The sequence below is a fragment of the Falco naumanni genome, chromosome 4 (genome assembly GCF_017639655.2).
Source record: "Falco naumanni isolate bFalNau1 chromosome 4, bFalNau1.pat, whole genome shotgun sequence".
Taxonomy (NCBI): Eukaryota; Metazoa; Chordata; class Aves; order Falconiformes; family Falconidae; genus Falco; species Falco naumanni.
This window is the reverse complement of record NC_054057.1, coordinates 59372919-59387488: the sequence shown is the minus strand read 5'-3', so window position 1 is coordinate 59387488 and position 14570 is coordinate 59372919. Positions and strand designations below refer to the sequence as shown.

At 40.3% G+C, this 14570-nt stretch overlaps 1 protein-coding gene across 5 annotated transcripts in view; it reads right to left on the bottom strand.

The window, feature by feature from the left end:
- The window catches only part of NKTR (natural killer cell triggering receptor), a 45267-nt gene extending 33912 nt beyond the window's left edge, over nucleotides 1–11355 (bottom strand). For 2 of the 5 annotated variants that reach the window (XM_040590126.1, XM_040590127.1), the window contains exons 1-2: nucleotides 10922–11041; nucleotides 1910–1984 (exon numbers count right to left, since the gene is read on the bottom strand). In XM_040590126.1, coding sequence (XP_040446060.1) covers nucleotides 1910–1984; nucleotides 10922–10979 — 133 coding nt within the window. In that variant the 5' untranslated portion in view covers nucleotides 10980–11041. Of the gene's footprint in view, nucleotides 1–1909; nucleotides 1985–10921; nucleotides 11042–11307 lie in introns of those variants that run through there. The other 3 variants (XM_040590125.1, XM_040590128.1, XM_040590124.1) reach the window with 2 other exon arrangements.
- Nucleotides 11356–14570: the final 3215 nt, after the last annotated feature.

Genomic DNA, 14570 nt, shown 5'->3' with positions numbered 1-14570 from the left:
GTCAAATCACTGTTCTATCCAATGAGTACACAGTAACAAACACAATTTGCAAGAAAAATGTTTCAGGTAGCTTTTAAGTTTGTGGGTCTGGCCTCAAAATCAGACCCCCTAACTTTGTGCTTACTTTCAAATATCCTTCCAATTACAGACAGGTTCCAGCTGAAGACATCAATGAAACCTGTATAGCCAACTATAGAACAGAATTCAAACAGGGATGAAATACAAAGTCAGACTTTTTTTTTTTTTTAAGCTGTTCTTTTTTCTGCTTGTTTGTTTCATTTCTCATCTCTAGCACCTTTTCCCTCCTTTGTCTCCACCTCACATTTTTCTAGCAAGGCTCCTGTAAGGATTTCAGCAATCCTTCAGAGCTACAGAACATGAGGCTCAGACATGATGCTATTCAGTCTGCTACTGCATGTTATTTCTTATCTTTTATAACCTATTCCGATTAAGGTAAGCTTCAAACAAGTTCCCATTTTCCTGATAGTTGTATCATTCTTTCCCATTCTCAGTCTGCCCTTAGGAATCTCTTTAGTAAGCATAAGTGATAAATGAAATCAGAAAGTAGAATCAAAAGAGGGGGCATCACAACACAGACCTCAAAAAAACCCCAACAAAAACCCCATACTGTACCTTTCACAAGTTTATAGTATTATAAAGCTCTTTAAATTTTCACAGAGATTATTCCAGAACACATCACATTCTGGGATTTGAGCTCTAACAAGACTCATTTTAAGAAGTTAATACATAAGGATATCAAATTTGTTTAACATAACCAGTTAGCTAAAAGCTGTTCACTAAAGCCAGATTTTAAAATGCTGTCTGGAAAGTCCTGCTGGAACGTTTTCATTACTTGGAAAAGAGTTACTTCATATACAAGGTAGAGGCCTCACTGGTGCAGTTAATTCAAGGTATATTGCAAGCTGCTGAGCATTCAGGTATAAAATACCAGGAGATCACCAAGAGACACAGAATGCATTCTTTGCATAAATAACACCAATTTCTCTAATAACCTAATCAAGATTAATCTTCAACTTTTTCAGCTGAAAAATCCCTGAGGAACACTGCAGACCAAAAAACCCCACCAAACCCTTACTACGCTTACTCTTCCAATCATCAGAAAACTTTTGTAAAAAGTTGTCCTGCTTAAAAACCAAGGGGTTGGAGGGTGCTACATTATAACCAGACATTCTTTTGATAATGCTGTCCCTTTCACTCCACAGATCTCCCCTCTCTCCCACTAAACAATCGCAGGATCTCTAAGGGACCATCTTATTCTCTTTGAGTCCCTCATTTAACTAAAAATGAGAGTTCTCAGATTTAAAAGATGCTCCTGTCCTCTGATCCCTGTGTAGCGCTTCTATGAACCTGAAATGCACTCAAAATTGCATTATATATAATTATCATTTTATATAAGATACAATTTATATATATTCAAAGTTTTATGTAGTGTCCCAAATCATACCTCACCCATACACTGTGCAGTGACATTAACACTTAATGTCTCTCCTGAAAAATCCTAAAGAATTGCTTGCCTTTATCACATTGGTGTAACTTAAGTGATCAATAATCCCAGCACAGTCTCAGCTTTGTCAAGTACTTCTACCTAAAGGAGCCCTATATTAGGGACCAAAAAAAAAAAATATATAAAATTGTTCCATACTTTCAGTTTTGCATTCTGTAATCATGTATTATCTCCACTACTCTAGCTCAGTCACAGTTACAGAATACTACACTATTTCCTGCTATGCATTATTCAAATGTTCTCGGGGCTTACAAGTCACAGCTCTGTTTTTACCAGGAAAAAGAAAAATGATCAGCACTATTATTATGCTGTGGTTTATACTTGCATCAACAAATAATAATTGTAAGAAACATTAAAAATCTTAAATATAATCATGCAACTTACCTGAGCACAAGCAAAGGAAGTTTTTGCAAGTCTTCGGACATATGTCTGAGAAGAGCTGAAACATAATTCGGCCAACTACAACATAAAAAAAACCACAACCAAACAGTTTTATAACTCTTTATAATGATATAAGAAAAACTGCATGTAAGTAAATCAGCATGTTTTGAAAATATTATTTTCTGAGAAAAAAAAAATTACTGTATCAAGCAGAATAAGAAAACATTTCACATATGCATATATTAAAACAAGTGTCAGGAAAGAACAATACCATATTTGTAAAGAAATGCACATTAAGTAGTACAATTACATCTAATTCATGAAAAAGCCTAATGATTCCATTTTGATTTGAACCTGGAAGGCCAAACTGGTTTACTAAAACAGTTTATAATGTCAATTCATTTCTGTCTTGGGGGAAAAAAAAAAAAAAAAAAAAAAAAAAGAAAAAAGATTTGCCACAAATACAGGCCCTCAAAGAACTGGAGTAATTCACTGCCCCCTACAAGTACTATTGATGCAAGAACTATTTCCTTTAAAGAAATATGTAAATATCTATAATGAAAAACAAGAGGTCAAGAGAATTTAAAACTCTTTCTTTAAAAGAAAATAAAAAAAATTAAGAAGGATGTTAATCAACCCCTAGGAACAGTTAACAAGACATGGCCTTGGCAGAAGGAATAGTATGACACCATAAATATGTCGAGCTAGGAAAAAACAAGATAAGCTCAAGGAGAACCAAATGGTTAATAAGGCCAAACAGAAATCTACTTGAACTGTGTGTGAACTATCCTAATTAGCATGTTAAAAGATCCACCCTCGGGTAGAAAAAGCCCCTTCCAAACAAAGCCCCCTCCCCACAGAACATGCGCAGTGAAAAGAGAGAGCACTGTACCTTTAAATGGAGCCGAGGCTCACAAGAACCAAAGCGCATAGGAATCACTAAACGTGATTGTAAAAGAATTGATGATAACGGTTGCTCAAAATATATAAAAATGTTTTACCACGTGTTTGTTAACTGGTGCGCTAGCTGTGTGCATCTACCGCCTAGCATCCATCTCGGCTCTGTGTGCGGGTGGGCTCCTGACACCGGGCCAGGAACCCAGGTTTGGGACAACACTGCTTATACAAATACGTTAGCAATTATATTTCCACAGTTTTCCCTGTGATCATTACCTACAAAATCCAGCTGACTTAGCCCCATACTGTATTAAGGATTAGAGACACACTGGCACTCTTGGCCTAAAATCCTTTAATTTTAAAAAAATAATAATTATAAAATAGATGAATCAAATAGGGGAGATGAAAGGCAGGCAGGACAATACCAGCAATTTCAGGATAATGTTCCACTTGCCAGATACTATGAACCAAATACTACTTGAACTGAGTCAATTCTCACTCTCAGTGCAGCAACCCCCACGCTGTCGGTGGCAGTCATGCTATGTACCTTCCAAAACTATTAAAATACTGCTGAAGAGTCCTTTAATATAAAGACAAAATAGTTTACAACTGATCCCCATTTTCTTTTATATTTTCCAAGATACTGGGATGTATAACATTAAAGAAAAAAAAACACCAACACCCCCCCCCCCAAAAAAAAAAAACCCCAACAAACCAACACACAAGAAATCTTTAAGAAATATATAATTAGCAAAGAAAAACTTGTTATCTCTATAGGTTGTGAAATAATCCATAAAAGCCATACTGTTGGCCAGCATTACAAGGAGACCAACAATCTGTCAACGAGCACTACCCTCTAGTGGTGTACACTGGGAAGACTTCAAAATTAATTTAAACAAGTAACTACTCCAGGAATTACTTCTCTTTTCCTTTCCTTAAAGAAGGAAAAAAATAGAAACTGAAGTTCAAATGTATTTTATTCGATACTTTGTCACCAAGAAAAGTTCTGAGTGGCTCCTGAGAAACTGCATTCAATTTTAAGGCTTGGTCCAAACATATACAATTGCCAACAAGGTGAATTATTTGTTCAAAAAGGGGAGAAATAAAACAACAGAGAGACCATCTGTATTTTGTACTCTTAGATAAAAACGCAGGATGCCTTCGGCTGTTGATATGTCTGCTTTTCATTAACTGCAGGAAGAATGTTCTCAGCATTCATCATTACAGCAGAAAAATCTAAAGAAAATGGGGAGGGACAGTCTCTAAAGAATGAAGAATAGTGAATATTCAAAGACCCTGCATTAAACAGTGGCAGGTGTAACTACCACTATGAAAACATAGCTACTTGCAAGCACAGAAACCATTACAAGCTATGTGGGTTGAAGATTATTACAGAGAACCCAAGAGAGAGACAGATTAGTAAAAGAGTCAGCAACTTTCATTATAAGCACAGTAATTCTGGAAAGAAGTCCCATTCTTCCACTTGCAAAAGCGCTGAACTGACCTACGGGCTTTAGAAAGACACCTGCAGATAGCCTCTTGCATTTGCTATGCGCACTAACACACGGCACCCTTCAGAGAAAAAGTTGTCACTAAACTCATTTACTAAGAGTAGAGAAATACAGACCAGCTGGTGATTTACGAAGGTGACAGCTGCCAAATAACTAGTAGTTACTGCCTATGGGCTCCAGGAGGGACTTTTGCTGTCACGCATAAATTGGAGAAGCCTCCTGGTTGGAAGTCCCTGTCCTACATCTAAACCCCACAGTTTTTAGCACCACTTCTGTTTTCTGGTGGAAGAAAGTCATCTGAAGTTCTTGAAGATGTCAAGGCAGAACATGGAAAAAGACCTTAATAACTGAGGTATGATGATTTCAACAGTATCTTTCACTAGTGCTTTGTCAATAATCTCTGCTAGCTTCTCATGCCTTTCAACTCCTACAAACTGTTTGCAATGCATGTCTCCAACATCAAAAGACTACAGATCCAGTTTAAAAGATAAAGATGTCTCTCCTCCATATAACCTAAAGTACTGCTTACCCGGTTACAGCCAGCTATATAAAATGTTGCAGTGTGCTTATAAGACACAAACTACATACTGTGCATCCATCTGGTGGGTTACTATTTGTATTTTACCTAAACTGCATGAATGCCATTATCACTGAAAGGTGGTATTTTCCACTGACACAGTCAATTAAGTGTGCCACTGAAAGATCAAACACATTTTCAAACCTTGATCAGATAAATACATATGAAATAACAGCTGTTAATAAAAAAATATAAAATTCTATATAAAAAGTATGCTTAGAACCTATGATTTTTTCTCTTACCTCTTCCCTAAAAAAAAAATAATAAATAAATCTCATTTTAAACTTGGAGCTGAGGTATATGCTGACATAACAGATAAAAACGCCTTTGAGATGCTACTCATTTCCTCAGATTTAGACACCTCATCTGAAATGACCCACTTTCACTGCATAGAGAAAATTTCCAACACTTTCTTCAGCTTCCTTTTCCTGATATAAAGGTTATCTGATGACTAACTATAAGGCTCAAATAGTAAATTCAAACAAACAAAAAATTGCTAAGAAGAGTTATTCAAGTGGGTGAAGTCTGCTCAGAAACCTACCCAGGCTCCTCCGTCGGCTTTAGCCAAGACACCAGCCTGCAGAGATGCCTCACTTCTCACCTGCAGCAAAACATGCTGTGATTGTATTTTTAACAATGAAACTCTCACCTAACTAGAGATGCAAATCTTCCAGTACCACAAGTTATATGAACAAATATATTCTTCATTTTAATGCATCAGCAGGCAGAACATCTCTGTAATTTTAATTTAGTGTTGTTCTCAATAGAAAACTTATTCTCACCAGCTCACAGCAATGAAGACACGTTTGTCTGTAACAGCGTAGATTTTACAGCCCATTACTGTTATGTTTTGTGCTAGCTAAAATCACAGTAAATTATCCAACCATAACTTAAATCTGCCTATTATTTGTAAAACAATACTTAAAGTATTCTTATTTGTTAGCAGGCTTTAAACTTGTTTTTTCAAGATATTTTTTGATAGAAATTAAAGTGATGAAAGAAGTATTTACATTACTGGTAATTCCATACAGTAAGTGATGCATAAAGTCTAAGATGTTTTAAAGTTTGATTTCATAAAGTGCTATCTGTATCTAATGAGCTACACCAATTAGAGAAACTAGAAGGCATAATGACCAGAAATAATGCAATTTCAGAACTCCATTTTCAAACTAAAGTTGAAAACTTTTCTTCTTTTGTTTTGTTTTTGAACCTCTGATCAATTTAGTACTTGATTCAAATTCACTGGTAAAAATTCAGGGTAGGAATATCCATGCTGTACTGTAATAAGGGCTCCCGCTAGCAAAGTTTGTTAAAATTATCATTGATTTCAAATGTTTATCCAGTGAATTTTTCCAAGTAAACAAACCTGAGATTTTAGAAACAACCTTGGGAGCCAAACACATATGCTTGAATGTATTTTTCATGTAAGATAACAATGCAGCAAAACAGTTTGGTTATAGATCATAAAAGGTGTCAATTTCAAATCAACAGTCCCAAAATAAATGTCATTATTCAAAATTAAATTTATATACATTGGTTCTGATTGTCCCAATTTCTTAGAGCAAACCAAATAAGAAGCCACTGCAACACTCTTCCCAGTATAGCAACAGGAATACGTTGCCGGAGAAAGCAGGGATTACAGCCATAAAGAGAGTGATGCATACCCCTTACAGACCCAGACCAGGATGCCTGCCAAAGGCCCAAAGGCTTAGAAAGATCTGCATACAAGTTTAAATAACAGCTTGCTAAAATGACCATATTTTAATTTTATAAATTTATTTATCCCTATAGTTGTGAACACTAAAACATATAAATTTAAAGAGAGTGCTTTAAAGTAGAAATGTGGCTACAGTTTTCAGAAAAATAGCAGCTTACCGTGGAAAAAGAACAGGTTTTATTTAAAACATCAGTTAAAAGCAATGGGTATCTCCGCTCCCCTGAGTAGGGATCTACAGTCTTGACATATTAACACTTTGTTAATACTTTCTTACTCCACCCTACACACTTTGCAAGGAAAGCCTCCATAAACTTCTTCCCCCAGGTCTCTACTAAGCCCAGTCTTCCACAAATACTACCTGAAGCTCCCCCCACTCCGATCTTCCGTGGTCTCCACAAAAGAAAACATATTTCAGTACTGCACACAATAAAAATTGACTGTCTTCAGTTTCACAGAGATATGCAAGTGAGAAACTACACTTCATCTTCTCCTAGCAGAAGAGACTGATGTGTTCAGTCTTCCATTTACTAATCCATTTTGTTCTAGACCTCAAGGTAAGTCTTTGGGGTATTTCATTCTGCACTGACAATTCTATATGATTGATTAGATCACAATTTTTATTAAACCAGTTCCCTCTGAATCGGTATCTTACCCCCTTACACACACCCTGATAGGGGTGCCCCGTATCACATGCCCCCTTGGCTCCTGGTTGTATCGCGTTCGCCTGGATTGCCAGTTGGTACCTAGACAGAGTCGAAGTGCTGATCTATTTTCTGCCACTCTACAACTTTTTGGCTTCAAAGGGCTAAATGTTAATATGAAGCCAGTTGAGAACAGTTTCTGTTTTCAGGAAGGGTAACAAAAACCCCGTTAAGACATCCCTGGTTCTACTAATGCAGGCACAGCACGACAGTGACTGTTGTAGTGCAGTTTATTTCACATAAATTCACAGCAGCTGCAATCCCAAAACACACCAAATTTTAGGCAAAAGTGACTAGAAGGATAAAGGTAACGAAAGAACAGACTGACTGATAAGGGAAGGGACGTACCCCAGGAAGGAAGGAAACTGAAATGGAATGAAAAGGTGAGCAAGGGGTGAAACAATAACAGAAGACAGAAGGAAAAAAAGTTTAAAAAAAGATGAGAAGAAGGAAAATCCTTCTGTGATTTAAGAATAAAACAAAGCAAAAATTAATAAATATAACACACTTTATGATGGATAAACCAGCCTGAGGGGTGGGGAGATGTGTGAAAAAAAATCTTGGATGGCCACATGAGCTGCTACAGCAGCAGATTACGTATGTGACATCCTAGTCAGACATCTGTTCTAATTATCATGGTACCTGAAAGACTGAAGCTCCACACAGATTTTGCATCACAGAGTAAAGACAGAATTATTTAAATAGGCATCTGCTGCCATCTCAGATTCTTGGAATACTGTAAGTAGTTTACTTGTACGTGCATGCTGTATGCATCCAAATCCATTGGTGAGGGGACCCAAAAGAAGGGAGAGATACTGTCTGTGCTAATATCAAAATAAATGCTTATTGCTGATTAATTCTCCATTCACTCTTGCAAAATGAACCACAACGTGCATTCATAAAAATAATGCTTAACAGGCAACTTATTAAAAGCAGCCTATATTTAGACTCAAAAAACACTGACAATGCCTACGAAGTTTGACCCACTTCAAGAGGCAAACACAAGCAGACATCAAGTTTTTTCCCAAGACTCTGTAACTAAAAGTAAAATATGGACACAAAAGCTATAACAAAGCTTCTGAAAGCACAACCTAAGCTACAATATCCACTCCTGTATTTTCTCAGGGATCTAGCTGGAGAGAAACTAATTCAGACTCTGCAGTCCCCTCCACTTTCGCATACATGCGCACCACCTATTGCTGCTCCTTCTCTTCTAGTCTGTGCGCTGCTCTCCGTGTTTTTAACTGCTACAGGTATCTTGACAAACATTGGGTAAGCAAAGTCTGTAAGGGAAAATCTAAGGGTTGGCAGCTGCATGGGGGAAGATTTTTGGACTCCAAGCATTCTACAATGTTAAAAATCACACAGTTTTGTATTCTGCAGGCAGAGATGTCCCCAGTACCATGACAAGCATGCCCTCTTACTCCCTGCATTTTGTGCAGAGACATTAGTTCAGCTTTTCAAGTGCAGACAGGGTGGGGGCAATGTCTTTATTTCTTGGCTTGCAACAGCACGCAGGGTTGTTCTTTTCCCCAGTTCTTTCTCCCTGCAGCTAATAAGAATGATCACACAGGTAGCCTTATTTATCAAAGTAAAATAAGCAAAGCATTAATTTAAAAATCTGCTGGCAGTGTAAAAGTTAAAATTAGTACCTCACTAGTATCAGCAGGAGAGTAAGTATATCTCCCCAAGTCAGTGCTCCATGTCATCTGGAAACACTGCTTTATCATTCACACTTGATTCAGCTTTTGAAGGTCATCTCACAGCTTAAAGAGCAACATTTAAGGTTTTCTAATACAACCTTAAATCCCGAGACATAGTTGCATAGTGAATTAATAAACAAGATTACTCTAGAATAAAGTAGTATAACCAGATTACCCACAAGTCCCAGTATCAAACTGGCCCATTTTACGAACTGGCCAGTTTTCCTGCAAAAATACAGAGCATTAGTCAGGTGCAATAAAAACAGTAGGGCTCTGAATCTGATATACAGCTGTGAAATTCCTGTTAAAGAGAAAATAAACACAGCCAGCCACGAACAGAGCCGAAGCCCTGTGTCTACCCCAAATAACCAAAGCTCTGCACCATCAAGAACACCAACGCTGCAGTTCCTCTCTGACACCACTATCAGTCATCAAACCCAAGTAGATGGAAGGGAAAACAAGGTAATCCACTTTCACTCGTAATGCACAGCACAAGGCCAAGGAGGGGACAAGGCAGGCAACAAGAGGTATTATGAAATGGGATCAAGAACGTGCATGTAAAGAAAAAGCAGAAGAAAACACCGCAGGGAGAGATTCTTCAGACGAAGAGTCAAAACAAAAAAACCCTAACAAAGATTAAAAGGAAATGAGATGAAGAACAAATTATCTTTGCTGTAAATCAATCTCATCAAGCTATCGCTCCTAAATGGGAAACCTACCCCAACCCAAAACAGTTTTAGTAGTCTCATTCCACAGTAAATCTGAATTTAAAGCAACTGAAAGTGTTAAAACTGCATTTTCATAAACATTTTTCTCTTCAATAAAAGTATTCAGAAAAAGCACTGCTAATTAAAATAAGCAGGAGTTACACTAGCAACAAATTTATAGATATGCCCTATCAGGTCACTGAAGTTAAAATTGAATCGTTCCTTTGAGATTTTGGTGAAAATAAAAAGGAAGTCAAATGGGTTACAGTTACATCTGAATGCAACTGAAACTTGAAAACACAAAAATATAAACCCTGATTTCAAAGGCTTTCAGAGAAACATTGAAGCAGAAAATGAAAGTGAAAGCATAATGAAGCCATCACATTTATTCATTTTTCTGAGAGACAAATAGTACCAATATAAAGCACTGAGTATGTGAGACAACTAATATGCCTCGATAAATTCAGGTTCAAAAAGATGGGGAAGTAAATCTGTAAAACCATTTTTACAGAGTGGGGAAAAGAGAAGAGGGAATCAAGTAGCTGTTCCAGGATTAAAACTCACAGTCTACCACTTATGGCTGATTACATTTGCCATAGGGAAAAATGTGAGTTAAGTGATTGATTTATTTTAATTATTATTTTTCTCAAACAGACCACCTGGTGAGATATTCTGTGATTCTATGGCCAGTTCTCCATGACATTCACAAGACTCCTTTTGAGCAGAAGGAAAGATGCAGACGAGATGACCTCCTGAGGTCCCTTGCCAGTTTTAATTACTGCAGGATTAAAAATACTTCTAGGAGCACCTCTCCAGTTTCCTCGCGGCTTGCCCCAGTTTTCCATAGCGTGTGGGGCTGTAATGGTATAACAGGTAACCTGACAGTACTTCTAACACAGAATGCTTTTTACCTTCAGGAGGGTGTTAAGTTAGGCTCATCGAACCTCTCTCCTCATGTACGGAAACAAAAATCAATCGCAAGAGAGAAAAAAAAGGCATCCAGCACCTCAGTAAACATCAAAAGTTACTACAAACTCACTCAAACTGCCCATCAACGGCCCAGCTCATTGCTAACGGCTCGAGTCAGTTATTATGGTAAAAACATGGTAAAAAAAACCCAAACAACCAACCAAAAAAACCCGGCCACAACTCCCAAGCCCAGCACTGTAGCCGAACGCCGGGGCAGGAGCCGCAAGCCTTACCTGGCTCCCGGTTGATTTCGATCTCGAAGAAGCACTGAGGCCGGTCCTGCACCCCCATGGCGGCGGGCAGCCCCTCGCCACCTGGACACAAAGAAGAAGCGCCCTGAGGAGCGGCCGCGGCCCGCCCCCGCCGGCTGCAATGACACCGCCGCGGCGCTGCCCGGGGAACTCCGCGGGCACCGGGCCCCTCAGTCCCGGCGGGGCGGCCGCGGCGGCGGGGGAGGCCGGCGCTGCCGGAGGAGGCCGGCGTGGGGATAGCACCCTGAGGAGACTGTTCCTCTCGCAAACAGCCGGTATGGGGGGGGGGGGTAGGGAAAGGGGGGGAGCCCCGTCAGCGCTGCCCGCCCTCTCCCCCGGGCAGGGGGCAGCAGCGGCCGCGGCCTTACCTGACAGCTCCGGCGCTTTGTTCCCTCGTCGCGCCGCGCCCGCCTCAGCCCCCCGCCCCCCCCACCCCCCCCGCCAGGAGGCGCCGCCGGCCCCCAACGCCATTAACAGCCGGACTCAACGGCCCGGCCGACCGCCCCGCCCCCGGCACGGCGCGGCACGGCGCGGCCCCCGCCTCCCCCGCCGCGGCCCCGCCTCCCCGCCGCGGCCCCGCCTCTCCCGCCGCGGCCCCGCCTCCCCCCGCCGCGGCCCCGCCCCTCCACCGCGGCTTTGCCCCTTCCCGCCTCCGTCACGGTTTCCCACCGCCCACGCAGCGCTGTGACGGGGCGAGGCGGGAAGCGGCGAGGTCGGCTCTTTCCCCTCAGGGCTGGCCGCTCTCCCCCTCAGGGCCGGCTCCGCTCCCTCCTGAGCGCCCCGGGATGAAACTCACCCAGCCCCTTGCTGTGGCAGAGGGAACCGGCGCGGAGAGGAGGAAGATGCTTTACAGAATAAATAACATCGTGAGCCTCCTGTAAAGTGGGTATTCTTCCTCACCGCCCTGACCCCCAGCCATCGTGCCCCTGCAGGGCTGTGGAGCTGAGCAATCCACTCTGTGCTTCGCCCCTTTAATTCAAGAAGCCTGACTGGTTTTGCAGAGATGTCTCCCCTCTGAGGGGAAAATATTTTTATGAGCACAAAAAAACCTCAGAAGATTTTGATGGGAAAATGTTCACCACAATGCTTTTGTCAGAGCTGTGGCAGGACTGCTCTGGTTCTTAGCACAGAAACAAGGCTGTTCCGGGGGCCAGCCTGCAATGGTCCTCGGCCCTGCTAAATGTATCCAGCCTTACTTTAGGAGCCCAAGAAAATTTAAACCAAAGAAATGTAAATTGTTGCAGCAGACTGTAGGTTGTTTTTTTCAGAGTTTGGGATGTTGGACCATCCCAGAGTGTGGAAGTGGTAACTTCAGCAAATGAAGTGTCAGACTCTTTTGGAAGGAGTATTAAATCTATGAATCCTCAGTCTACGACATCCTTCAAGCCAAATGACTTCATGCTGGGGATGTACAGCAAGCTTAAACCAGCTTTTCGTGTAGCCCCTCATATTAATGTAATTTATGTAATTACTCCTGTAATAGTAACTTCATTCTTACCCTTACAGAGATGGGTTTTCTGGGAAGGCAGAGGAAGGCAGCACTTCCAGCATGGTATACACCCTGCACACACTGCACCATCCCTACAGCCCTTACATAGTTTCCAGATAAACCAAAGTCTCACTGCTTCTTGCAAAAATATGTCTTTTATTACTTCCAGAAAGAAGTTGTTGCTTTCTAAGCAGTGAGAATGCTCTCAGTCCTCACCACCTGAGAAGCAAAACGTTTCTGAATGCTTTCCAAAAGTTGTACAAACCAGAACTCATTGAGGTAATTTTACCTGGCAGCAGTATCTGCAGTTACTCCTTGTCCAAGGAGAAATTCAGAAGCCTTAGATTAAAGAATAAAGAGTATAAAAATAAGAATAAAAAGTAGCAATATTTAAATCAAAGGATACTTTAGAAGTTTGGAATGCAGCGAAGTGGGATTGTTGTGATTTACCTATAGCTTTAATGGCTGCTGTCACGACAGGATCTGAGCATGTCATGAAGTTTAACAGCCAGGTTCTGTCATTCTTTATTACCTCTAATAACACGTGATTGTGCAAGTGGTCCTTAAGGAAGCCTGTATTCAGAGCTGTCAGATAGTTTTACTGGTCCTTTGGGGATACTTGCCTGGTAAGCTATCACACAACGTGAAAAAAATGTAGCACAGTCTGGCCCTAAATTATTTAGCTGTGAAATGCTCTTATAAAGTAGAAGGGTATTATTCGCTTCACTTTGAAATAGTAAACCAAGAAAGAAAGCTACTGAGAAGCTGGGTTACAGTAGGTCCACAGAAATTCCCTTCCAAAATTAAAATCTGAAAACACATCTTGAGTTCCTTAATCTTCCCAAATAATAAATATATGTTTGAGGGTTTATGGTTATGCTATTTTTTTTTCCTCCTGAGCTGAAATAAACTATTAATTCCCTTTTACCTGCAGTCTCTTGCTTTTCTGTTTTCAGAACACGAACTTGCTAAAGGCAGATGAGCAAATAAATAAGCAAAGGTCTCAAAAAAGACATGGAAATGTGCTACTTGCTCTTCATGCAAGTACCAAAGATTGTGAGCAATAATAAAAAAAAAAAGTTAATTTCAAGCCCTGATTATTTTAATAAAGAAGCAAATTAGAAAGAAGTTCTGATCCCCTGGGAGATAAGCTCTTAAGATCATCTCTAGAACTAGAGCTGATAAATATGCAGCTCGGTGGAAGAAATACACGCCCAAAAAAGTTTCCAAAGCACATGTGAGGCCAGTCTTTTGAAACATGGAACAGTTAGTTACAAATGAACATTTTTCCTAGGGTTCTTATCTGGGAACAGCTGCATATGCTGCTCTGGTGACATCCTGTGCCCATTGAAACCAGTGACAAAGTCCCCATTGATTTCACTAGCGGTGGATGGAGGCTGTTTGAGGGGGGTTATGGTCTGCCTGGCAAAGCAGTATAGTTATGAATGATTGCTTCTGTGTAACGCTAGTCTTTGATAAGCCATAAATTTGCGAAATGACCCTTTTTTAGGCTTAAGTTTTCCCCGACTATGTTGCAACCTTATAGACAACTTTTGCATGCACCAAGGCCAGCAGGCCCACTTTATTCTACCTCAGATCAACTTTAGAGATTTCTTAGTGGTGCATTTTGTGCCTAAGAATTCATGTTGATAGATCTTGGCTACAAGTTGCATACTTTTCTGAGATATAGTGTGCTTGGCTGCAGAGGTTTAAAAAGTAGGAGGGTGCAAAAGCTACTGCTGAGCAGTTATGCAACCTACGTGCACATCAGGGTAAAACTGCTTAAATTAGGACACAGTATTTTCCAGTGTGTCTTTGATTGCCTTAATAATTATTAGTCTACATGTGGCCATGAAAGCTTAAGCTAAGCAGCTTTTGTTTAGGTATTTATAGAGGCTCTTCTTTATCATTTTTGCAAATTCCATACATAGAAGCTGCGTCTGAAGTGGGAAACAAGATTTTGTGTTTAATGAGCAACAAGTTGTTGGTCAGTTCATTCTCACGCTATTTTAGATGTTGCCATTGCAGTTACACGTTGTCAACTGTGATATTCTAGAGGTCCCAGTGTCTGAAAAACCTCTGGTCTGCTCCTTGGATGCTGAATATTTTCTTCCCTAATTTGTGATTCTCACGCACATTAGT